The sequence below is a fragment of the Mytilus galloprovincialis genome, chromosome 13 (assembly GCF_965363235.1).
Source record: "Mytilus galloprovincialis chromosome 13, xbMytGall1.hap1.1, whole genome shotgun sequence".
Lineage (NCBI taxonomy): Eukaryota > Metazoa > Mollusca > Bivalvia > Mytilida > Mytilidae > Mytilus > Mytilus galloprovincialis.
This window is the reverse complement of record NC_134850.1, coordinates 66,840,726-66,868,696: the sequence shown is the minus strand read 5'-3', so window position 1 is coordinate 66,868,696 and position 27,971 is coordinate 66,840,726. Positions and strand designations below refer to the sequence as shown.

The 27,971-nt window shown below is 31.3% G+C and overlaps 1 protein-coding gene across 3 annotated transcripts; it reads right to left on the bottom strand.

The window, feature by feature from the left end:
- Nucleotides 1-156: 156 nt before the first annotated feature.
- LOC143056253 (uncharacterized) lies at nucleotides 157-27,575 on the bottom strand. 3 transcript variants are annotated; one of them, XM_076229339.1, is made up of 13 exons: nucleotides 27,502-27,575; nucleotides 24,399-24,483; nucleotides 23,669-23,753; nucleotides 20,453-20,638; nucleotides 19,605-19,772; nucleotides 18,706-18,784; nucleotides 18,100-18,206; nucleotides 17,100-17,175; nucleotides 16,450-16,580; nucleotides 12,032-12,694; nucleotides 10,856-10,942; nucleotides 9,337-9,429; nucleotides 157-7,481 (listed from the first exon to the last, which is right to left on the bottom strand). In XM_076229339.1, exons 2-13 carry the CDS (start codon nucleotides 24,429-24,431, stop codon nucleotides 7,249-7,251), a joined length of 1,941 nt encoding a protein of 646 aa, XP_076085454.1. In that variant the 5' UTR covers nucleotides 24,432-24,483; nucleotides 27,502-27,575; the 3' UTR covers nucleotides 157-7,248. The 3 variants fall into 3 exon arrangements, with proteins under 3 accessions (XP_076085454.1, XP_076085452.1, XP_076085455.1); XM_076229337.1 differs by lacking the exon at nucleotides 27,502-27,575 and having other exon boundaries at nucleotides 24,399-24,558; XM_076229340.1 differs by lacking the exon at nucleotides 27,502-27,575 and having other exon boundaries at nucleotides 12,032-12,691; nucleotides 24,399-24,558.
- Nucleotides 27,576-27,971: the final 396 nt, after the last annotated feature.

Sequence of the window (27,971 nt, the reverse complement as noted above, 5' to 3'; positions counted from 1 at the left end):
AATTTGCATATCATTTACATATCACCAACCTGAATATGCATTAAATATTTACCACAGGATATTAAACATTCATTCATCAATCAATCAATCAAACAATATACTTAGTTTGTGTGCAAACTTCACAACATTGCAACTTGTTAAAATAATAGACTAAAAAAATGTATTATTTTATTTATTTTTTGGAGATAAGATTTATTACAAGGAATCTATACATAAAAGATGATACAGAAAGGAACACAACTGAAGTATAACAAGGGTTTCATAATACATAGCAATCACTATACAAAAGTTCTATATAATGCATCAAATATATGGGGAAAAAATTCATTAAAACGAAAGTATAAATCATATCAGCTACATCAAAATCTTAAAAAATGCACACACTATTATATAATTGAACCTTTTAATATTTCAATATTTCAAATAGGATTGTTTTCTACCTTGGCTTTACAGCTTATAGGAAAAAATAAAAAAAAATAAGGGCTGTTCTAGACAAAAAAGTATAAAGGGGTGTCTAATGCACTTTCAAATGCCCCACACCCTGAATTATTAATTTTAAACCTAATGCAAAAATATGTTCTAAACAACCCAATGAAATACATCTTCAATTGACTTCAGATACAACAAAGCACAGTGCAGCAAAGTAACTTACTTTGGAATAGCCCTTTAATAGATTTTTTATCACCACATTTGTTGGTGAAAGATGTTCTACTTGCTTTTCTCAGAAAAATTTTGATTTTCAAAAATATTCATTATAATAAACTTTTATATAGATCCTATAAAGTTGGCTTTTCCTCCAATTTGCAGTAGAGTCATTCTAAGGATGGCAAAAAACAATAAGTAGCTACTTTTTGCCACTTTGGTGAAACTTGCATAGTGTAGAAACTTTTTTCTTTTGTATTTACATAAAAACTCCTAGTACAATTAGTTTCCAATTTCCGAGATGAAATTCTGATATTGGTAAGGAAAATCAACTGAAACTTTAGCGCATATCATTAACTGAATAAGATCCTGGATTCAGAAATAGTCAATTTAAAACAAAATAATAATATTACTTAAATTAAACTTATACTTTAAAATAAATTTCTATAAAAACAAATGTAGCTAACAGTTTAAAATACAAAATAGTAATGAATTTAAAGATAAAACTATAACTGCCCTAGTAAAAATAGTAACAATTCGTCATTAAATGACAGAAATAAAATTGAAATAAGAATAAAATGAGGTCATTTAATGACAAATATGAAAATTTACGATTAAAATCATTGATCTATAATGTCATGATATGCTCGTTTTTTTTATATAAATTTCTATTTTATTCAAAATCTTTTTTCATGGCCTTTTTTCTTTTGATAATTAATTGAAACATTTTTATATCAAATGAATTGATAACAAACAAATTTTAATTTAAAAGTTAATTTTCCAGAATAATGAGAATAGTAGGATTAAATCTTAATAAATAAGTCTGAAAAATTGTTTTAATACAGAGAACAAAAACATTTGTAAACTTACTGGCACTTTATAGATTTAGATTAAAATTATATGTGGGAATTATTTACTGTACAGTGTAACCTGCCTAATCTGACACATGAGGATTCCAACATCCTGCTTTATACAACATATTTTCATGGTCCCAATATATGCTTATCCTTGCAGAAAAAACCTGAGTATTCCAGCACCCTGCTTAATCTGACATTTTTTTCTGATCCCCTAAGGTGTCAGATAACACAGGTTACACTGTACTTTGAAGGCCTTGTTTGTATTTACAGAAATGATACTCCTAACATTGAACGTTAAAGAGCAAAGATAGGTTAAATATATATTAGATATGAAGCTTATTTCATTCAAGCATGGCACTTTTTACAACAAGGAAAGCTTTTAGCACTTATGACTACTTAACATATAATTTTATGCATGATTCAATTTTGAAGGGTGAAAATATTTACAGTGAATATAAACATGTGCTTATATAAAATATATGTTTGATTATGGCTGAGCTTTTAGGAAATAAAGACAAATAATATCATACACCCAAAACATTTACTGACCTAATGTAGTCTCTAAGCTTTAACATGTTGACCCTTCTAACATAAAAAGAGAAATGTCAACACGACAGCAACCTAACTATGCTAACAACACAATAATAGTCTACAAATATTTTATATTTGATTAACAGTTTTTGTAAACATTACAAAACCACAGTCAATAAAGCTTTAATAAAAGTATACTGTTAAATGAAGTTATTAAACTAAACTAATTACTTTTTGTATTCACTAATGCAAATAATGTTAATTACTTAATGCCAACGTAGAATGTAATGGCAAGATCATGTGTAAAGAAAACCTGTTACCATTAATCATGCCTATTTTGTGTATTCCATTGACCTATTTTTGTGATAATTTTTTCATATCATACTTCTTGCTAGAGATAGAAAATTTATCATCAGAAACTAAGGGCACATCTGCTGTTGCCAATGTAAACATCAACGACCTCCTTGGCATAAAAAAAGATAAAAAGATTATCATTGGTCTTTCAAACTTGAGGATGTTCCTTGGTCAAATCTCATCTTATGGATGTCGCCCTTCATTGAGATTGTAGATATAAAAAAAACACCCTCTCATTTGAAAAACCATTGATAAGCTAAATCTATCGCTGTGTTTATGTATAAATGATATGTAAGGCACATGATAATGTACTTTGTAATGTATTGCTTTGTTTATTCTTATTTAGTTTAGATTTCAAATTAAGTATGATATATGTATGACAAAATCATTAATTGTAATTTTCCCCTCGAAAATTAATTGATATATAAGTACGACATTCACATTTGATTTGCATGAAAATTGAAAAAGAAAAACAGACTTCATAAACTCTTAAAAATTTCAACATAATAATCTAACATGTAAATAATTTTAGTACAAATCAATATCTACATATTTACATAACAATCATTAACATGTTGCATAGATAAAAGTTTTAAAATCATTAGGCTGCCATGATAATGTTGCACAATACCTGTTGTATAATCTTAATGAACTATTGTTTAGGGGGAAGTTTTTGACCAGGGGTTGGTGATTGCTTTTTCCAAAATTTATTTAAAATCATGAAAATATTCCTATAGGTCAATTAAATTTTAAAGAAAAAAGCAGAATTATCAGAAAAAATCCAGAACAAAATATAATATAAGCTGTTATCACAGAGATATGTCTAGCCTTTTTGTAATTTTGATTATGCAAATGTTGAAATCTAAATAGCAATACTTTGACATCTTACTCAAGTTACACAAATATTCAAAGTCAATAAACCATGACTGAGTTAATGGCTAAACAATCTCCATGTAAATGAAATGTGCCAATGCTAATACAACTGCATACCAAATTCCATTGACTTATAATAAGCTAGTCGTTCTCAAACCTGAATACAAACATTAACTTGTAAACTATGTAAACATTTTAAAGTCAATGAACCATGAAGAGGGGGTGGGGCTATATAATCCCCATGGACATAATACTTGCAAATGCTAATAAATTTGCATACCAAATATCATCTTAAACTAATCTAATCACAAACTAATATATGTAAACTAAGATAAGTTTGAAAGTCATTAGACTGTGACTGAGGTGTGAGGCCAAATATTCTTCATGGAAATGAGATGTGCCAATGCTTATACAACTGAATACCAATTAACATTGCACTACCACTAATGGTTACCCTTGAACTGACCTAATCACAAACTAATACATGATTACTTAGAAAAATGTTTAAAGTCAATAGACCATGACTGAGGGGGCAGGGCCAAATAATCTCCATGAAAATGCTTATACAACTGCATACCAAATATGATTGACCAACTACTTGTGGTTCACCATAAACTAGACCTAATTACAAACTAATACATTGTTGACGCCGCCGCCGCAAGCAGCATACCTATGTCTCGCTTTTTGACTCTGTCAAGGCAAGACAAAAACTGTGTAAACAGCTTTCAACAGTTAAACTTTACAATGGTGAAAATACACTGCTGAAACAAGGTCACTTCACTTCAGAAGGTTGGTGCCCCAAGAGAATACACATCATATGTAGAGTTAACACAAAAATGAATACCATAAACTTCTATTTTGCTTTTCAGTAGAGGGTGGGTGCTTATATATAGATTAAGAAGGACAAATACACACAGATATAATAATCCCTATATATGGTATAATGCAGCAGTTAAAAAATGGTTATATAACATATATGCATTGTATATATTATGAGTAAAATGAATGGGTGCATATATACTTGTAAAAATCCTGGCACATTCGGTGAATTTAATAAAACTTGTCAAAAATATAATATCATTCAAGTATACACAAACATTACTGACATTCATATCACAACTATAATTATTTTGACAATGCAACCTAACACAATGTTTTTGGTTTATACATGTACCAGTATATCAAAGTCATCATAAACTTGTGTTAAATCAAACTGTTGTATAAACTATTCGACTGCCATGATAAATATGCACAATTCAGAAATTTCAATCAACCAAAACATGAAAATTATAGCGTTAGTAAACTGACAAAATGTTTAATTTCATTTCTGTATAAAAAAAATTATCGAACAGACTTCAACATGTGTATACTCAATAGTTTGATAGAAAATCTGAAATTTTGAGTTGTCGATCGAAATAAAAATATTTTTTTAACTGCCATAAATAGCAATTAAAGTTTTAATACAGTAAGTTCCATGAAAAAAAAGCAAGTATGTCCAAGTAAAATATTTTAAAAACAATACAACAGATATCACAGTTGAAAGTGTATTAAAGCTACAGAATATTTATCATAATAGAAACAGTAACAAAGAATGCTGAAGACATTGAGCACTATGTATTATCATGTCAAATCACTTGAAATAGTACTCTTCATGTAATACCAACAATCATTTATTGTAATAATATCATATTAAAAATAGCAATATCTTGGCAAACCAATTCAAGTCATACCAACAATAACTTGGTGTAACAAGGCTTACCACTAAAATCTTGGTGTAACAAAGGCTTACCACTAAAAACTTGGTCATCATTAAAATTGGTGTTACCATGAAATAAAACAATACTTTATCATAACCATTTAACATCACCAATACTTGCTCATCTAACAAATCTTTCATATGACCTAACCAATGGTAAGTATGAAGCACTATAGTTATTGGTCTACTTTGCACAACAAAGAAGAATCTGTCAGGACAGTTGAGAAAGGCTTTACTCATTCAGTTGTTTATGAATCGGACCAATTTATTTGATTGATATAAGATTCAATTTTGTTTTCTATTAGCATAATTGGTATAAGTATATAGTGATGACCAACAATGCTAGTACAACCACCTTTCAATTACCTGACTAAAATTACCTTTTAATAACTGGACTAAAAACTCCTTTTTTTTTTACATGAAATTTATTTTCCAAAAAACTCTGATAAAGAATGTTAATAGGTTTCCAATGACTACATGGATTTTTTTCATTAACGTTTATCCATAAGTATCAGACCTTAGTCTTATTTATATACAATTATTGTTAGTGTTTAAAGATTCTATGAAACTTTAGTTCAAAATGACAAATATAATTACAACATGCATAAACATTTGATTATAAGGACAAATAAGATTAAGACATTTTTATAACCTTTGTGTCACATTCTTATACATATTTCCTTTAGAAAAAATAACATGGCAACAATGATCTTGAATAATATTGAAAACTAACAAACTACAGCCTATAACATAATTTGCTGCAAAGAGACAGACATCTAAATACTGTTGAAGAATCTTCTACAATTGCCAGACAACACTAGTTTGCACCATAACCTTATAAACCAACTAAATAAGTAACTATTTAAAAGGTAAATTATATCTACATGTATCTATATGTGATCTATACATAGTTTTTATAGTATGCTGTATAATGAACTAATCTACAACCTTGCAGTGGTACAGCTACCTTTTTTTTCTAACAAAAACTATAAATTTTAAACTAAAAACAAATTAATGAATTAGTGAAATGCCAATTTTGATTTATTAATATTTCATGTTAAACTGTTTTAATAGCAACTTTTTAAGTATTTACTGAATTATTCATGCAAATCTATTGAGGAAAAAAACCTGTTGACCCTGATCTAATAGTTTGAGCATGATTTTGTTTAACTTGAAGTTGTATGGAATTGGAAAGAAATCCATAACAACTTGCATCCTAGCAAACATTTTGTTTTTTTTAAATAAATATTATTTATTTGTTAAACTTTCTGAAGTTGAACAAAGCTGCATGATTTTACAGACAAATTTAATAGCAAACATTTAAAATGGCTGATAAAAATGTTAAAATACAAAGTATATCTAGCACCAAGTTCAAACAGTCATATCATTTATCAAATGCATAACTAACAGAAATGAAAAGACATCGTTTATTCTATTTAGATGGAGGCGACATATTTTAGATCAGTTTAAGAAAAAGAATCTCAACTACTTACACAAGGAATTTATACAAAACATTGCTGTGACACATATTAAAATGTCTGTATGATTTAAGTCCCTTTGATAAGAAATGAATTTTGAAAATATTGAGTATATCTGTTTAGCAGGGATCTCCTGATGTATTGATTATAAGGAGATGTGACTGCCAATGAGACAACTATTGCAGATCAAAGGAAGATGTAAAAACAATGGAGCTCTGTATTACCTTCAACAATGAGCAAAATCTATCTTTTAAAGTAACTAGGATGACAATATTATATATCTATACATATTGTTTTTACTAAGGTAACATATACTTTTTAAGTGCAACTACAATATGAAAGATAACTTTATAAATAGTATTTTTACTTACTATCAAATTCAGTCAGATATATAACGTAAATACAATTCAGTAAAAAAATTCAAAAAGCAATACCACTAATTTCTAAATACCATTTTAATCTGTGCTTAAGACTCTTAGAAAGAGTTATTTGGGGTCTTCAAATGCAATAAAAAAAAAAATTGATTAAAATTAACCAATAAATATATGCCAGGGTGGGTTCAGAAGAAAAATTTCAAAACATTTTTTTCTTCTGAAAAACATATTTAAAATGTGTATAAAATTGTTAATGTTTCACACAAGAAAATATCAACAGTTTAAAACAAAGAAGTTAATCCGTTATTTGATAATCAATAATTAAATTGTATATACACACTTAAATAAAAATAATACAATTAATACAATGTATTGCTTTATTGCTATGAACAGTCTGATTTAGAAGACAGATCAGAATCGCCGAGTTTTGACGCCATTCCTGAGTCCAGATTACTGTCTAAATCATTCTTCTTAGCCGTCTCTTCCTCGTGCTCTGACGGAAGTCTTTGTATACTACACACAGAATCTTCATCAACACCTGTCACTGTATGATTATACTGTTCTAATCGACTGTCTATTTGATTTGTAATATCACTCGCTTGTGGTATGTCTGTGACTGAAATAACATTACAAAATATTTGAAAGAGTATTTTTTTTATATAAATAAGGCCGTTAGTTTTCTTGTTTGAATTGTTTTACATTGTTATCTAGGGGTCCTTTATAGCTGACTATGCGGTATTGGCTTTGCTTATTGTTGAAAGCCATACGGTGACCTATATGTGTTAATTTCTGTGTCATTTTGGTCTCTTGTGGAGAGTTGAATCATTGGCAATCATACCACATCTTCTTTTTTATAAGGATATATGACTTTGAACATAAATGAATTAAATGAGAAGTATTCTAAGGATATATGACAACCACAATAACTATTAGGGCATATATCCTCCATATAAGGACATGTACAAATACGAGAGTAAAAACTGTTTGTTTTTTAAAACATTTACATTTATGTCTTGCCACTGCAATAAAATTTTGTCATAAAACAAGTATAAGTTCTTGACCCTGAGATGGTTATCTTTTTTTACTGATTAGACATTCGCCAAAAATAAGGTTAATTGCTTTTCATATGCCGCATGTATGAAACTTTGTTGTCTTTAACCTGCATATTGCAACAATACTTACAGAACTTTTCTTTTAAATTGATTGTTTTTGTTTACTGATGATTTTTTTCTATATAATCCAAGAATTTATTTCTTGAACTTTAAAAATAAATTCTTGCAATGGAACTTACTAAATGTTTTGCAGGTAAGTTAATCTATACACTATTAATAAAACTAACAAAGTTTGATTCTTCAGCTTAAATTACTAAACTATCAACTAAACAAGTTTATCTGGATGACATAAAAAAAAATCTTTGAAAAAACTTAGAGATTGTCTGTTCCATTTATATTCTCAAGTTTAAAATGTTGAATTCAAGTATAACATATAATTAATGTGTATGTGTTAACATCTGACAACTGTGTTAAGGTAACAAATAAAACTTTTACATTTTTTGAATTATTCCATGCAAATAATCAGGTTATTTTAGAACAAGATCTAGTTTTACTGATCATGTTGAATTTATTTTGAAAGTCTTGAAGATTAAGGTTAAAACAAGATTCATAATATTATAAACGTAACATTATCAACGATCCATGTAAAAGAGGTCATGATAAGATGAACCATGCTAGATGGTCATGTACACCTTAAAATCATTCCATACACCAAATAAGTCAGTGATTGTATATGTACTGCCTTGTTCTACATTTGCACAAATTCTGCCATAGATTTGAAACAACAAAAACCCGCCATAGATTAGGAACCCGCCATAGATTTGAGTCCTACATATTTAATCTGTTGTGAATAGTACCAGAGATACAGACATTTACATAAATAATCAGACTTGACCTTTGAACAATGAAAATGAGGTGAAGGTCAGATAAATCCTAGCAAACTGACATGCACATCTTTCAATCATTCTATTCACCTAATAGTGACTTACTGCTTATAGTTTCTAATGAGAAAGGGACCTCATCAAAAAATCTTAAACTTGATGAAACGAGGTCAAGGTCAGGCAAACCATGTCTGACAGACATATATGACCTTGCAAGGAAACCATGTACCAAATATAGTTAACTTATTTGAATAAGTTAGAAATTCAACTGAAGTGACGTATTTTAAGGATATTTTGTGTGGCAGCAGCTAAACCATGAAAATGAGGTCAAGGAGGTCAAGGTCATGCATGACAATGGACATGTGACAAACTTTGTCACATAAGGCATATGTATAAACAAGGTATGACACATCCAGGTATTCTACCTTCTAAAATACCAAGCTTTATTAGAATCTAAAAGCACCAGGATAACAATGTGTGAAATCATTCAAAATAATTCAAATAGAGAACATGGCTGACTATAAAGTTTGATACTTACCATGAGAGAGATTATGACAATCGTTATAGTCCCTCACATCACTCATGTGTGGTGGGTCTAACATTGTAGTACTAGGATTGGACACAGCAGTCACTAGAAAGTAGGAAAGAAGATTGATGTTAGTAAGAATAGTATGAAAAAGATTACAGAAAATAAGTTTTATGATTTTAACCGTAAAAGCAGTGCAATAACCTTACATGAATTCTACATTGACTCATCAAACTTGTTAAGTATAAAGTTATAAAGGCAATAAATAGCTTTGCCAAGAGCAGCTGGATACGACCACAGAGGTCCAACCCTGAATAGTTGGGGCAAAAATGGACACAATATTCGCACTTGATACAGGTCTGAATTTGGATTGTTACTTAATATTTGATATATAATAGTTTTCTGACACAGAATAACTGTAGTGAAAGAACTTAGAATTGGTCAAATGATTTGAATTTATATTCATTTTTTTGCTTTTGTGCAATACACTCTGCTGTTGCTAATTGCCCCTTCCTCCCCCCCCCCCCCAAAAACAAATAAATTTACCCCACCTTTTTATGCTTTTAATTTTGTGCAATATTCACTATGCTGTTGTTTGAGCTGAATTGTCATGCTTGTTGAAAATATTTTCAGAAATTTTTGGTTATTTAGAAGGAAAATGACTGGATGAAGACATGGAAGAGATATAAAGTAAATTTTTTTCAAGCAATGTCTAGAAATGTGTCACAAGATTGAAAACTATCTTATAGAACTTGATAGTACCTTTCTACTGATTATGGTTGTATCTGTTAATATAAAATGTTTACAGACTATGGAAAGAAGTAGGTCTACTAAATATATATTTACAAAAAAAACCATTTAACAAATGTTAAAATATGATGTATTTCAAGTAGTTTTAAAATAATTGTAAAAAGTTCTGCAATCCAATTGGTTGTATTGATATAGCACGCAGAAAAAGCTTTTCTGTAAAATAAAGTATATTTTTAGTCAATTTGACCTTGACCTTGGCAATAAGACCTTAACATCAGCAGAGAATTTTCTCCTTCTTCATATTATATCCAAGTTAGGTTACAAGCGAATATGATAACATGAATAATCTTCCTTTACCAGACCAAAGGTTAATTAAATCATCATAGTAATTAGAGAAATTGTCTTCAAAATTTATGGCCTTTTCAATTTGTTTGTGTATATATATCGTTTTTATTTTCTTTTCTTTGGAAATAAAATGTGGAAGCATTTTGTAAACTGGACATTTTTAACATGCTTTAAAGGTGACACCCTAATGTGTTTTCCTGATTACATGTATTAGTTAACTTTTATTATCAGAGAAACTATTGTCTATAATATTGACAACCGGTAATATATATCAATTACAAACGAAAGTGAACCAACCCCTGGTGAATCTGTAGTACGGTAGTATATATGTACGTCCGAAGTTGCAAAAAGTAATTACAGTCCTATAGGGTTTTACATGACAGAAAAATTTCTACATCATCCAAACCATCTGATAACAGTGTTAATATATATCTACCTTCTTCTTGTATTTCTTTACCAGTTTCCTCTGGAATAGAACTATAGGGAGAAGTGCTGTTGAGATTATCTGCAGATGATTCTGAATCTATAAAATTTATGTGATTTTTTAATTTTTTATAAATGTTTATTAACATGTAGAGCATATCTTTATTTTACATTCAATCATACATCAATGGTTTGTTGTAGTATACTAGCCTGCCTCATGTGATGTAGAGAAGCTATGATAACAGCCTTTAGTTATTACAGGCATATTTTTTTCTGTACTAACAGAGGTATATTATGCATGAGTGGCAAACTATGAACTGTTATATCTTTCTATAGTTTAGTATACATAAAGACAATAGTAATATCAATAGAACTTGTATACATTTTAACTAAACTAATGATCTATAATGTCAAATAAATGTCACTATGGCTATGAAATGTGTAACATAGTCCAAAATAACAAATGTATGTTATTTTTCTGTAATAACCCTATATCCCTTACTGATATAGGAGTCTTGCGAATTGTTTACATCAATTAAAGGCTCAGAATTTGCTGTTAGTGTTCAAATGTTCTATCATGTTGTACATATACAGAATGTACTATTAGTGTTCAAATGTTCTATCATGTTGTACATATACAGAGTTTGGCAAAACAATGAAAACAAATAATGATATACATGTACATACAAAATGAAAGTTTTCCTCAATGCATGAAATTTGGTACACATGAAAATAAATCAATGCACAGTACATATATATCACAATCTTATATGTTGTCTATGGATGACAAAATTTAAAAGGTATATTAAAGCAATCATTATCCTAATGCTAGCAAGTTCAAAGTTTGCTTGGCTTGCTTGCTTGTTTATATAACTGTTTGCTCAAGCACTGTAATTAAGATTGACATCTACAATCAATAGGTAGGCAGGCTTCAGCTTGTATTAATTGCTTAACTACCAATAAAATTTATAAGTATAATGTATACAAGCAGCAATTTATTTGAGCACCTCCTTTCTATATATAACAAATGTCAATCTTATTTTCAATGCTAGAGCAAACTTTTATATAAACTAAGCAAGCTTTAACTTGCTAGCATTAGGATAACAGCTTTAAAAGTAAACCTCTTTTCAATGGTATGAAAAACACCAATCTACAATATTTTATCTTTATCCGAATCAATTTCTCTTACCTTTACTTAATGAACGCTTGAATTCTGCTATATTTGGAAGTTCAGTGTTCATGACAGGACTAGATGATTGTATGTTATCAAAGTCTGGCGGCGGAATACAAGCACCGCCCCCATTCTCCAAATATGGGTAACGTGTAGGTGAAGGCAATAACTGACTTGTCGGACTGTGAACTGGTGAATTTCCTATATTTATACAAATATCTCCATCCTCCTCCTCACAAGAGACCTGCTGAGGGACAGATTCAGCACGATTTAATACTTGACGGTTAACTAATAGTTCACCATGATGTAATACTTGTCTATCAGGCACAGAGTTTGCACGATTTACACACGGAGAGTTTGAATTTACTTGCATTAAAGGACTATTTTCTGAAGCAGTACTATTTATTCTGTCCGTCACAGTAAGGTTTGACAGTTGTCTATTTATAGACACAGAACTATCAGAGTTAAATCTCACACTAGGACATTCACTATCAACCCTTGCTAGGTTGTTATTATCAGGTTTATCTGTCACACTAACATGACTAATATTTCGTTCTATGACATGCATGTTTCTCATATTATTAATGTTGTCCTGTTGTTCTGGACCTAAATTATTGAGATTTTCATTTCTGTTCAACAGTTGCAATCCCTCTTCTTGATCATGTTGATTAATAGCTACTACTGAAAAATATGAAAATAAACTTTTTATACAGATATATGTCTAGCCAGTGTTATCTCGTCACAAACTTCAACAACTTTGGACACTGAAACTTATGCTTTGCTTCACTGACTGTCTTTGCATGCAGATTAAACCAATTAAACAGAACATCATATCCCAGAATAACACATATAAATTATCAAAGGTTGTCATTATCTCTTAATTTGAGTATTTTTTATATTGGTATAAGAGTAATTCTCCTTATTTTTGCTATCGTAATTTCATAATTTGCCAAAAAAGTAATATTACCCTGGGAGAGCATATATATGCTGCCTTAAGTTAACTTAAATAAGACAATCCATGGAGCCTGTATCAGTTAATAGTCTTTGGCACATTATTCACAAAAGAGTAAAAAAAACATTATTCAAGGGCAATAACTCCTATTAAGTGTCAATTGATGATTTCTGAATTGTTGACTAAATTGTAGATTTTATTTTGCTGATTATAAAGAAAATACACTATTTTTCTTTATCTACTAGTTTATACAAAGTAACACTAACAAATGAAAAAAATTGTTTTAAAGCAAAAGGTCTTCAATAAATACATGAAATAGTTGAAGGAAAATTTTTGGCCATGCTCACATATCTCAATTCTATCATTCTATGAATTCTGACAAAAAATACAAACCAAGTGTTTGAGAACTCCAGGATAAGGACAACTTTCATTTTGCAATGTAAATTAAGATTAGGCATAAGAACAGCCAAATTATAAATGTTGAATCAGAGTTATCTTCCTTTAAATGATAATAGAAAAGCTCATGTATGTATAATCTTTTGGACCATGTGAGCTCAACACTATTGAATCAATCTTTTCTTATTTTAAGCAATCATTGTAAAACTTGATGTAAGTCCATCCCTCCTACAGTACACAGCCAGTTCAAAGCATTAACTATAAGTTGTTAAAGATAGGTGCGTTAAGCATTTATTTATCATATTAGTTAAAATTGCTGAATCATTACATTTTACATTTTAAATTTTCAATAGTAAAATCAAAGAACTAATGTAGGTGTGAGGTTCAAAAATTGTAATGCATTTAATTAATGTTTTGTAAACACATCAGCTATTTAAATATCATTTATTAAAATTTTATGACTTTTATTATACCTTCAAGTGAAGTGCAATGAAGCATGAACGATTTACATGATGAATTTTATTAGGTAAAAGAACCATATACATTAATGATTAAAATATCTAATTCATAAAGATGATAAACTTTTCATTCAAAAAGCATTGAAGTGTGACTTACTTAATGGATGAATAATTTTGCATGACCTAATGTAATCATTGATAGGAAATTAATTATCTGTGTTACTGAACAATGGTTTAAATACTGATGTACTGTATCAACTAACTTAAATAACAATTTTAAAGGGATGATACATTTAACTAACTATATTGTTGTGAAATATGAGGAAAATTTTTCTTTCAGATGATAAATTCATGAATAGATAAATAATATAAACGACTGAGTTCAGCTGTACTAACGGATAATGAATCAGATAAATAATGTTTCAAGTATTAAACATTGCTCGACTCAAATTCAAATTACTTTTTCCAAATGTAAAATTCTATTGAATGGTCAAATTCATAAACAAATCTTTGCAGGCATTCTACAAGAACAAAACAATTAATAATATGGAATCACTGACAAATGGAAATGAAACAATCTATCGCCACATTATGTATGTATGTGCCTGTTCCAAGTCAGGAGCCTGTAATTCAGTGGTTGTCGTTTGTTTATGTGTTACATATTTTTACATTTATTTTTATATAAATAAGGCCGTCATTTGAATTGTTTTACATTGTCATTTCAGGGCCTTTTATAGCTGACTATGCGGTATGGGCTTTGCTCATTGTTGAAGGCCGTACGGTGACCTAAAAATGTTAATTTCTGTGTCATTTAGGTCTCTTGTGGAAAGTTGTTTCATTGGCAATCATACCACATCTTTTTTTTTATATGGCAGTTAAACAACAACCTGCATACCCGTAGCCAGGGGGTTCCGAGGGTTTTGAACGACCCCCCCCTTGAAAACAAATAAAGTCAACATTCTGTTTGAATTGTGTGACTGTTAAAGTTGAGTTCGTGAGTCCAAAATAACCCCCTTAGAAATTCCTGGCTACGGGCCTGACCTGAACCACTAATCATGTAAACTTAAGCAAAAAAGAACTTCACATATTTGACATAAACAATTGTTGAATAATGTACCTTTTTAAAAGAAAAATCACAAAAATACTGAACTCCGAGGAAAATTTAAAACGGAAAGTCCCAAATCAAATGGCAAAATCAAAAGCTCAAACACATCAAACGAATGGCCAACAACTGTCATATTCCTGACTTGGTACAGACATTTTCTTAAGTAGAAAATTGTGGATTAAACCTGGTTTTATAGCTAGCTTAACCTCTCATTTGTATGACAGTCCAATAATCAGGGCTCATACTACTTCAGAATCATAGGGAGAAGTGACTTCTCTTTTTAAAACTGATAGAGAGAAGTGCTCCTTCGTGCGCTGCGCTACAATGTTTGCATTTGACTCTAGTATAAAGGGTCATATGTAAATAATGTTCTTTTTATATTGTTCAATTCATATCTGAGTATACAATTAAAGTAACAGTTCAAATTCAAAGTTGTTGAAGTTTAGGTTCTTGTGAGTAAGTTTAGGTTCTTGTGAGTGAGTTTAGGTTCTTGTGAGTAAGTTCAGGTTCTTGAGAGAAACTACCAACTAAATATCTAGCACTAAAAAGATTTATACCTTTTTTATGTCAAAAAGTTAAAGAAATTATGATATATATCAATTACAATCTAATTATTAACTATCTTGTGTATGAAATTCAGTGTTTCTCATCAAAAGATATACAAAGTTAAGCTGGGTCATAATATATTGAATAGTCTCAGAGTTAAGCAACTTTAATCAATATTTTTAAACAATCCATATAAATTATATGGAATTATATACACCAATCAATTAGATGTAACCAAAAGTCTGTTAATGCGTTTGGAATGTGTTATTTTTCCTTTTGGGATCAATATTCTTCTGTCAGCTGTTCCATCCATGCTTCCCTAGTTATTATTGTAAAAATAGGGATTTCGGTCATAGCTGGTCCGGTTCCTATCCGTAGTTAGAAACGGTCAATGGCGGACGAATGCAAGAAAATTTACAAAAATAAACGATGTTTGACAAGCTATTTGGAAAGGAACATTACGTTTTTAATGCAATAAATGGATTAAACATTTACTGGAGGCAACTTTTATCACGTTTAAATGAAGTAACAAACTTATTTTGCTGCCAAAAATAAGGTTGATGTATGTTTTCGGGTAACAAGTACCGGAACTTAAGTGATAAAAAGTTGTCTTTTTATCAAATAACTGTAAAGACAATGATTCAACCTCTTATCTTAAGAAAATGAATTGTTTATGTCTGAATTTCTTTAATTATCAATAAAAAATTGATGTTTCATCATCTTGGTAAAAATTGAAAATGTCCGATGACGAAAGCGACTGAAAGCGAGTATCGTAAACAACAGGGCGACTTGTTTTCGCTTTTGGGGGTCGGGGAAAGGGAAGTGACGGTCAGGAAAGCAACTTCTTCACCCTAGTCGCCTGGTAGCGTGAGCCCTGAATACAATTCCAATATATCGACAACGATTTGTGAACAAAACAATCAATAAATTCATCTAGTGACATCTTATTAAATAACTTTTTCTACAAGTATTAAGTTACCTTGATCTTCCACATGTCTTCTGTTCCCATGGCACATAGCTTTTATCTTTTCTAATTTCTTCTTTTTATAGAGAAACACAATAACTACTGCAATAACTATCAGAAGCAAAATACCAATCACTATACCAATTCTGAAATTATAGATGTTATAAAAGAAAAGTAAAAGCTATGCAACCTTAATTCAAACTCGATTTGATATTTGTGGTAATAAGCATTGTGTATAATTTCATAACAATTGGTTGAGGAAAACTAAAGTTAGAGAATGGAAATCAATTTGTAGACCTCAGCATGGGCGGATGGGATGGAAAGAGTAAACCATAGCCTAGGGGGCATACAAAATATGCTTAACTGTCATTCCTTTAAATCCCATGAGTTAAATTAATTAAAAATCATAAATAAATTAACTGTACACACAGTGATATGTCCAACTTTTTGTTATTTTGATCGTAAAATGCAAATGTTGAAATCAAATTAGATGTAAATATTGCTCCAATTCAGAAGTTTCTTCAATTAAAAGAGATCACACATGTTGTACTTATTCTGAGAGAAGACCATTGACCTACTTTTAGATTTATTGCTAATAGATATCCCAGTAAGTTCTGAGATCTGCCCGAGTAATGTTCTGCAATGCATTCAAAACACAAACTTACATTGTTGACGTAATTGAGTTGTCATCACCACCCCCTCTCGGCCCAGGTTTGGACACGACGACTATTGCTGTAGTACCTGTAATAAAAATGTTATCCATTAATTAATTGAAAAATTAAATGCAGAATTTTAATTTTAATTTTAGTTTTTTGTGTACAATTTGGAGTTTAGTATGGCGTTCATTATCACTAAACTACGGGGTAGTATATATATTTGTTAAGGGGCCAGCTGAAGGTTGCCTCCGGGTGCAGGAATTTCTCGCTGCATTGAAGACCTGTTGGTGACCTTCTGCTGTTGTCTGTTCTATGGTCAGGTTGTTGTCTCTCTATGACACATTCCCCATTTCCATTCTCAATTTTATATGGTCTTATTCAGGTATTTTAAATAAAACATTAACAAAGCCTACACAAAATAAAACATAAATGGATTTTTGTTCTGTACTTCTGTCAATGTAACAAAATCATAGGAAACATATGTGAAAAATAGGCCATTTTATGGAATTCTACATATATCAGCTCTTGTATCATCCATGGACTCATATCAAAACTTTATCCTACAGTCCAATATTGATGTCTTGTGCTGATACTAGAATGACTTTTGCCGATATTGAAAATGTTGTGTATCTATCTATAATAACAATATCATGTACATACTTTTTACAATCAAAGGTGCAGTCATATCAAGTAATTATAAACATTAATACTTTTTTTTTATAATAACATGCATAATTCATTGCTATAATCATTTGCATAATTTATGCTTTGAATAAGATTATAAGACTTTATATTTGCTGGTTAACGCAAAAATATGTACTCAATGAAATTTGCTATCGAAAAATAACCAATGTCAAGATCAACTACCGGAAGCTCTCTCGACCAACCATATCAACGTATTCCCTAATATGCAAATCATTTAAAAATTATAAGACTTAAATGCTTAACAAAGATTATTACAAGTTTTCAACAACAATTATTCAGCTAAGAATTATGAAAAGACACATACTTGTTGTTGTGGTTGTAGTGGTTTCAGCAACTGGTGGTTTTGGTTGGTATGTCTGTATTGCACTCTTTGCCGTTGTGGTCTCAGGAACAGGTGAAGGTTTTATAATACTGAAAATTAATAACATAAAACAATGAAGATATACACCATCTTTTAAATAAATTTACATTTTTCAAACCCAATGCATTTGTTTGACCTGTCCTAAATCAGTAACCTGATGTTTACTGGTTTTGTTTTTTTGAAGTGTTTCTCGTTTCTCATTTTTTTAATATAGATTAGATTGTTAGTTTTCCTGTTTGAATGGTTTTACAATAGTCATTTTGGGGGCACTTTAGAACTGATTGTTTGCTGTGAGCCAAGGCTCTGTGTTGAATGCTGTACCTTGACCTATAATGGTTTACTTTTATAAATTGTGACTTGAATTTCCAGTTGTCTCATAGCCACTCATACCACATCTTCTTATATCTAATTGAAATAGAAACCCACACTATACAATTTTAAACTATATAAAGGTCTTGCATGAACAAATTTGAAAGAATTCACAAAAAAAAGTAGAAGCCTGCTTTATGCTAAAACAATTAATGGATTCATACTTTAAATAAAACTTACGTATTGTTTCCAGGTACCCTGAGACAGGGACCACATCCAATAGTATCCTTTTTATATCCTGGCGGACATGGAACACATTCTACAGAAATGAAATTAATATTCTAATAGGGTATTACACATTAAACATCAATTTATATATATATGTCTTAATATTTCAAAAGGTTATTGATTAGATTCCCTTGATCTATTGTGTCTTATATTAGTATGAAAATTCTTAATAAATACATGTTTATATCTTTTAAGTTGCATATTTTCAGAGATATAAATTGTAAACCAAATTTAAACCACTGACCTATTTAAGAGCAAAAAATATTTGGGTGTGTATCAAAACAAGAGTGGACACGCTGAAATGTGTCGCCTTCTTTGCTAGCCATTGATTTCATGTTGATAATCCTAAATATAAAGCTTTAAAACAAGTTTTACAAAAACTTTACAAGATTCAAGAAAATGATGTCAAGGTCAGATAAACCAAACTCTGTTGTTACGCAATAATAATGCCTCCTTCACACGTACATTTAATTTGAATTGAATGCGAATTGAATTAACTAATCGCATTTACACACTCTTCTTTTTAATTCGAATTGGCTAAATCAAATTATCCAATTCACATTAGAAATACGCTTTGGTTAATACAAATTAAAAGTTAACGTCGTTTGAACAATAAAGCGAATTTGACGCCCATTGCAATTCGAATTAGAATTGATGTTAGGACGTTTTGAATGCGAATTAAACTAATTCAAATTAATTAATGCGAACCGAATTCCAATTACGTGTGAACTCAGCATAAAAACATCACAATAATTTCTGAATTTACAGTATCCCTGTGTCAACTCTCTGCGACAGAAGTTGCAGGCTCAACAAAAATGAATGAGTCATTGGACACTCAATTAACAACTCACTTCCAGAATTATCCAGATGATAGTTTACTGGACACTTTTCAGGATGCTTATATGAAAAATCATCACAAAGACATGGATCCCCATAAGAGCAAGCAGTTAAGTTACACCTGCATCCCTGTCCATTTATACATGCCACACTTGTATTCAGGGTCTTCGAATACACTTGATCTGAAGAAAAAAAACCTAAGAAATATTAGTGTTGTCCATTTATACGTGCCACACTTATAATCAGGGTCTTCGAATACACTTGATCTGAAAATAACAAAGAAATATTACGTGTTGTCCATTTATACATGCCACACTTGTATTCAGGGTCTTCGAATACACTTGATCTGAAAATAACAATATAAGTGTTGTCAAATTGGAAATGTTTACCTAATCCTTTACTTGGATAACTTTTACCCATATTAACCAGTTTACCAGAACTAAAGCTGATGATACCTCAAGCTGTTAAACAAATTGTATAAAGTCTATTGAGTAATTATTTGCAATTGGAATGTTCTTTGTTAACAGTTGTTTTCCATACATCTGATGTGTTTGAGTTTTATTTTTGCAATTTGGAAAAGAGTGCACGCTTTAAATGCCTCATTTATTTTTCATATTTTTTACTTTTACTCATTTGATATACAGTGTAACCTGTGTAATCTGACACACTGGGGGACATGAAATAAATGTTGGATTAAGCAGGGTGTCAGAATACTTAGGTTTTTTCAGCAATGATATTCAAATTTTGGGATTACAAAAAAGTGTCGGTTAAAGCAGGATGTTGGAATACTCAGGTGTCGCGGATTAAGCAGGCTACACTGTACTAAATACAGCAACTTTATACATTTAATTGATAACATTACCATGGCCAGTACAACTAGCAGGCCTCCCATTGTTTTGTCGTAGAGGCTTAAAACATTTTAGTTGATCTATGGTTCCATCAACAGAGGAGATGTAATCAGGTTGTACAAATCTAGACTCTGACCCATTATAGCATGGCTGACACTGTTCTTTGGTAAATTCTTCTATACATGGCAATATTTCATTTCCTGTTTAAAATATTTAAAAATATTTGTAATTATTTATTAATAAAGTATTGGATGTATAACATGTATAAGAAATTTTGCTTTCCTACTAAGACCAATAAATGTATTATTGTGAAAAATACTCCCAATTATGAAACTAGACTGACAGAAATGGTTAGCTTGTCAGATTTGGAATACATCATCATAAAAATATACAATTTCATGAGAGTTCATTTCTTTACTTTTAAAAAAAGATAAACCATTGCCCTTGATTAGCTATATTTATTGTACAACTTAATCAAATATATCTTGTTGTACATCAAGTCAGGTATACGACAGTTGTTTTCCATTCATTTGATGTGTTTGAGATTTTGATTTTGTCATTTGATAACTTTTTCCTTTTGAATTTTTCTTCAAATTTTAGGTTTTTTGTTATTTTCCTTTTTTCATGTTCATGATGTTAAATCTCTTCAAATTCTATGTGTCTGTCTCAAACCAGCAACCGGTAGTGGTTATCTGGTACTAATACACACATACAGTGATTGTTGTTGGTAGGTGTCTGTCTCAAACCAGCAACCAGTAGTGGTTATCTGGTACTTATCCAGTGATTGTTGTTGGTAGGTGTCTGTCTCAAACCAGCAACCAGTTGTGGTTATCTGGTACTAATCCAGTGATTGTTGTTGGTAGGTGTCTGTCTCATACCAGCAACCGGTAGTTGTTATCTGGTACTAATCCAGTGATTGTTGTTGGTAGGTGTCTGTCTCAAACCAGCAACCGGTAGTGGTTATCTGGTACTAATCCAGTGATTGTTGTTGGTAGGTGTCAGTCTCAAACCAGCAACCAGTAGTGGTTATCTGGTACTAATCCAGTGATTGTTGTTGGTAGGTGTCAGTCTCAAACCAGCAACCAGTAGTGGTTATCTGGTACTAATCCAGTGATTGTTGTTGGTAGGTGTCTGTCTCAAACCAGCAACCGGTTGTGGTTATCTGGTACTAATCCAGTGATTGTTGTTGGTAGGTGTCTGTCTCAAACCAGCAACCAGTAGTGGTTATCTGGTACTAATCCAGTGATTGTTGTTGGTAGGTGTCTGTCTCAAACCAGCAACCGGTTGTGGTTATCTGGTACTAATCCAGTGATTGTTGTTGGTAGGTGTCTGTCTCAAACCAGCAACCGGTTGTGGTTTTCTGGTACTAATCCAGTGATTGTTGTTGGTAGGTGTCTGTCTCAAACCAGCAACCAGTAGTGGTTATCTGGTACTAATCCAGTGATTGTTGTTGGTAGGTGTCTGTCTTAAACCAGCAACCAGTTGTGGTTATCTGGTACTAATCCAGTGATTGTTGTTGCTAGGTGTCAGTCTCAAACCAGCAACCAGTAGTGGTTATCTGGTACTAATCCAGTGATTGTTGTTGGTAGGTGTCTGTCTCAAACCAGCAACCGGTTTTGGTTATCTGGTACTAATCCAGTGATTGTTGTTGGTAAGTGTCTGTCTCAAACCAGCAACCAGTAGTGGTTATCTGGTACTAATCCAGTGATTGTTGTTGGTAGGTGTCTGTCTCAAACCAGCAACCGGTTGTGGTTATCTGGTACTAATCCAGTGATTGTTGTTGGTAGGTGTCTGTCTCAAACCAGCAACCAGTAGTGGTTATCTGGTACTAATCCAGTGATTGTTGTTGGTAGGTGTCTGTCTCAAACCAGCAACCAGTAGTGGTTATCTGGTACTAATCCAGTGATTGTTGTTGGTAGGTGTCTGTCTCAAACCAGCAACCAGTAGTGGTTATCTGGTACTTATCCAGTGATTGTTGTTGGTAGGTGTCTGTCTCAAACCAGCAACCGGTTGTGGTTATCTGGTACTAATCCATTGATTGTTGTTGGTAGGTGTCTGTCTCAAACCAGCAACCAGTAGTGGTTATCTGGTACTAATCCAGTGATTGTTGTGGGTAGGTGTCTGTCTCAAACCAGCAACCGGTTGTGGTTATCTGGTACTAATCCAGTGATTGTTGTTGGTAGGTGTCTGTCTCAAACCAGCAACCGGTTGTGGTTATCTGGTACTAATCCAGTGATTGTTGTTGGTAGGTGTCTGTCTCAAACCAGCAACCAGTTGTGGTTATCTGGTACTAATCCAGTGATTGTTGTTGGTAGGTGTCTGTCTCAAACCAGCAACTGGTTGTGGTTATCTGGTACTAATCCAGTGATTGTTGTTGGTAGGTGTCTGTCTCAAACCAGCAACCAGTAGTGGTTATCTGGTACTAATACACATGTACAGTGATTGTTGTTGGTAGGTGTCTGTCTCAAACCAGCAACCAGTAGTGGTTATCTGGTACTAATCCAGTGATTGTTGTTGGTAGGTGTCAGTCTCAAACCAGCAACCAGTAGTGGTTATCTGGTACTAATCCAGTGATTGTTGTGGGTAGGTGTCTGTCTCAAACCAGCAACCGGTTGTGGTTATCTGGTACTAATCCAGTGATTGTTGTTGGTAGGTGTCAGTCTCAAACCAGCAACCAGTAGTGGTTATCTGGTACTAATCCAGTGATTGTTGTGGGTAGGTGTCTGTCTCAAACCAGCAACCGGTTGTGGTTATCTGGTACTAATCCAGTGATTGTTGTTGGTAGGTGTCTGTCTCAAACCAGCAACCGGTTGTGGTTATCTGGTACTAATCCAGTGATTGTTGTTGGTAGGTGTCTGTCTCAAACCAGCAACCTGTTGTGGTTATCTGGTACTAATCCAGTGATTGTTGTTGCTAGGTGTCAGTCTCAAACCAGCAACCGGTAGTGGTAATCTGGTATTAAGGCCAAACAACAACTTTTATCTTGTCTATCTTTTTACTTCTTTAAAGATAGGTGTTTCATTGATTGGCATTCAAACCACATCTCCCTATGTTGATACTAAATTTCACTAGTTGTTGGTACAAATGTATAAGTGGTATGTTGTACTGTACAATATTTTTACAATTCCTATTATCTTTTTGATTCATTACTGACCAAACTGCAAAGATGACCTATGATGCCTGACTATACTCAGTTTCATCCTGTATTTTTACATTATATAATTACTCACCAGGTGGACAATTATAGACAGGGATACAACGTTTCAGTTTGCCATTGATTATTCTCTCTACATATTCTCCATGTATAATGGTCAACTGTAATGTTAAATGTATAGTTTTCATTTCATTAATTATTGTACGTAAATATGTACACAAATGAAACAAAAAGAAAATTTGTTAGCATGTATTTAAACAACAGTTGTGCCATAAGCACATGATACCCCTGTCACTTTTTCATGTTTTTCAAAGAATAACATTTCTTATCTCCTAAATGTCATATCAGAAATTTATAAAAGAGATACAGGATGCTCACATCAATAGATATAAAGCAGTCCCCAAAGTTTCATTAAAACTACTCAAAGCACTTTTGAGTTGTTGTCAGAAAACAGGAAAATCTGCCTTTTTTAAGGTATAAACATGATAGAACCTTATAATAACTCAGAAACGTCAAATCTAAAATTTATGTAAATCAAAAGGTAGCTCTATTTCAATAGTTCTATAAATAATTCATCAAAGTTTCATGAAAACATGTACAGCTATAACATTGTTTAAGTGTTTCTGAGTTATTCATGTTATTGTTAAAAGCAATTTGGAGTTATTGTCCGAACAACACTAAATTGAAAACAAGTTCAATATACATGTATGTAATGTATAACTCTATATATATATATATATTAACAAGTGACTTAGTCTTTAGATAACGTTCAAACCTATATAATATATGTGTGTAGTTATATATACCTGAATGACAACATAAAACCATAGAACAATCATTCTGGAAGCATAGTTACTTCTGTAGATTACATGTCACATGTTACTGAGGCATCTGAAATTAAATATTATCATTAATTCTAATATACATGTATGCATCAATTGGACATGCTTTGATACTATATATGCGCTTGAATTTTTACTTCATAACATTTTTGTTCGCTTTGGAGATTCCGTATATCGTCAAGTTATTGGAATTCCAATGGGGACTAACTGTGCACCACTTATTGCGGACCTGTTTTTGTATTGTTATGAATTACAATTTATGACTAAAATTAGCAAAGACCCGTTGTTACAACATTTGATACAAAAATTTAACAATACTTTTAGATATTTGGATGATATATTGCATAATTTGGCTCTCAATAATGACGAATTCAGTATGTATACTAAGGAAATTTATCCTGTTGAACTTACTTTAAATAAAGCTACTACAAATAATGACCACTGCCCTTTCCTCGATCTTGATATCTATATCATTAACGGGAAGCTTAATACAAAAATGTATGATAAAAGAGATGATTTTTCATTTCCTATCATTAATTATCCATTTTTAGATGGTGACGTTTCCTTGTCACCATCTTATGGTGTTTATATATCTCAACTTGTATGATTCACTCATGTATGTAACAACGTATTAGATTTTAGTGAGAGAAATTTATGTATTACTGAAAAACTATTACACCAGGGTTTTTGATATCACAAACTAGTGAAAACATTTACTAAATTTTATCATCGGTATAAGGAAATAATTCGTAAATATAACAACATGAACAACATGCAGACATCTTATACGTTCAGGTATTTCACATCCAATCTTTTATGGTAATATTCTTTACAAAGCAAAAAATGTCAATATTCACATCAAAAGCTTACAAAACCTTTAAACAGACTTATTAAGAAGGGATATAGTTACAATACTGTTGTCAGGTCATTAAAGATTGCATCAGTCAGGGGACTTACTTAAATGAGTGATTTTCTAAATCACTGATTCAAGTAACATTATTTCCATAAGGTTGAAAGTAAGAGTTGTCTTTCTTTAATAATCACCTATTTAAGTACATGTAGTTCAAAATAATCACTAGAAGAAGTGATTTAATTTTACTGTAGCTTTAAATATAGAATACTAATGATCCAGGGACTAATTATGTTTCTAAACTTATCAGAATCAACATCTGTGTTGTCTAGGATGACCAGGTCATTTCAGGTGATGACCTTGTACTGAATCTAGGATAATGACATAAACATCACTTGTTTAAGTATCATACCCCAATTTCCTTCCCAAAAATCACTTCTTTAAGTATCATTTTTTTAATAACCCCCACTAATTTCAACACCCCCTAACAGTGAAATTTTTATCACTGAACAATAGAATTTTATTACATAACCTGAAAGATGAAACCTTGAACTTTACAGGAAAAATACTCCCACTGCTGGGAAAAATCTGTTAAGAAAGTATCAGTTCATTATGTACAATGTAAAGCCATTATTATAGCATTTTTTCAACTAAAATAGAATTTGCAGCTAAATGATAGCATCAAAGGCATAAACCTTGATACTTAAAAGAAGCAAAATTTTTTTTTCAATTTTACTAATGAAAAGATATTTTTTAAACCTATGTGCTTAAAATTTTGGTAAACTACAAAATCCCAATTTGTGACAAAACCTCAAATATCACTTATTTCAGTAAATCCCCTGACTGTTTACAGTGATTCTAGGTCCTTGACCTTTCATTTGATACCAAACTACCCAAATATTTCATTTATTGACAAAGATACAGCTATGAGTAGGAACTATTTTGTTTTAAATATGCACTACTTGCTTGTACACGTATGTTCTTACCAACCAGGCTTGCATTGGTGGTTCTATACCTAAACAGTTTGTTTGAACACCAAAATTATAAAAAAAAAAAGGAATAAAAAAAATAAAAATCTACATGTATTTCATTAAAAATACAGTAAGCTTTCAAGACATTAAACCTGATGATATACAATGATATAGGATAAATTAGGTAGACATCTAACCAACATTTAAGGCTAATAATTCTGACTGTTTGTGATTGGGTTTTTATTACAACGATATTAAGTCTACTCTATAATTAATGGAAAGCATTATTTTAGAGTTCAACCCTCATTTTAAATTTTAAATTTGTGTCACTGTGAATATTGCCCATTGATTCTGGACAGCAATTTAATCTTTATTTCCAATTGAGAGACTAGCGGCCTTGAGACTGAGGTATGCAAATATCTATGTTAATTTTGGTATTGCACATTTAGTAGCCAACCATGATAACATTGGGAAATCACTTGGGAAATTAGCTTATGTGCATTGTAAATGAACGAGGTGCTAGATTAGATATTCATATGGACCAAGGGTCATTCAGCTCCGATACATGTAAATCATAGCGCCATACATTTTCTTGTTGATCAGATGACTATATTTCAAAATGAAAAACTTTAAAATGCAGAAATCTGTGGGTCACTGTAAAAACTGTCAAATATGAGAAAATAATGAGTGGCAGGTAGATCAAACTTAAATTAATGAAGAAATTAACAAAATATAAACAAATTGATGAACAATGTATATAGATCTGTATCTGTCAAGACAGCTCCACAACCATGACAAGCAACTAAGTTTAATAATAAACAGGCAAATATCCACTTATTGATATGGGACCAGCTCTGACGTCCCATGCCACCAGTGTGTGAGAGTAATCTAGGACTAGACATAAAGCATGTAAAGGGAGGTGGCTCAAAACAAGACTCAAGAGACTTCAGACATACTGAACACATTTTTACAAATAAGCAATTAACAAATTCAGTAATCAAATGCGTAATGAGAAATTTGCTTTATTATTTAGAAATGTAGAAACACTATAGAATTAAATATTTAATTTCGAAACGAAAAGTAACATTATTTAGCTCAGAAAGGGAGATAATGACAACTTGACTTACTTGGTCAACAAATGTTCAAAGTTATTGAATTAGACTAATATGTAGTTATATACTTAATAAGAAATATAAGTCTTCAATAAAAACTATTGTATAGGGCGGTGAGCCATTAAAATACTTACAAACACTTAACCGATTCATCTTTCAAAGTGCAATGAGTCCGATAAAAGAAAACAGGCTAAGGTCAAGGTAAATAAAGATACAACTAATTACCCAAAAGTACCAATAACCCAAATGAAAGAGAAGAACAAAAATAAACAAGGCACTGGCTACGGTTACATGGAAATGTAACAGTAATAAAAATATTATTGTTACACTGGAGACTAATTGCCGAAATGCATGGTTGGGTAAGGACCTGATTAACTACGAATGTAACAATAACTATTGAGGCTACGGTTACATTGCGTTATTGTTACATGAAAAACAGCAATGTACGATGGGACTAGTAATATGTACTAAATAATAAAAGTTTAAGACATTTATTTTATATTTACAAGACATACAATTATAAATATAATTTCTTTAATTTTTTATTTACAATGACAGTTTCTACATATGTATCCAGTAAGTGGTTTTTGAAGCATGTTTAAGT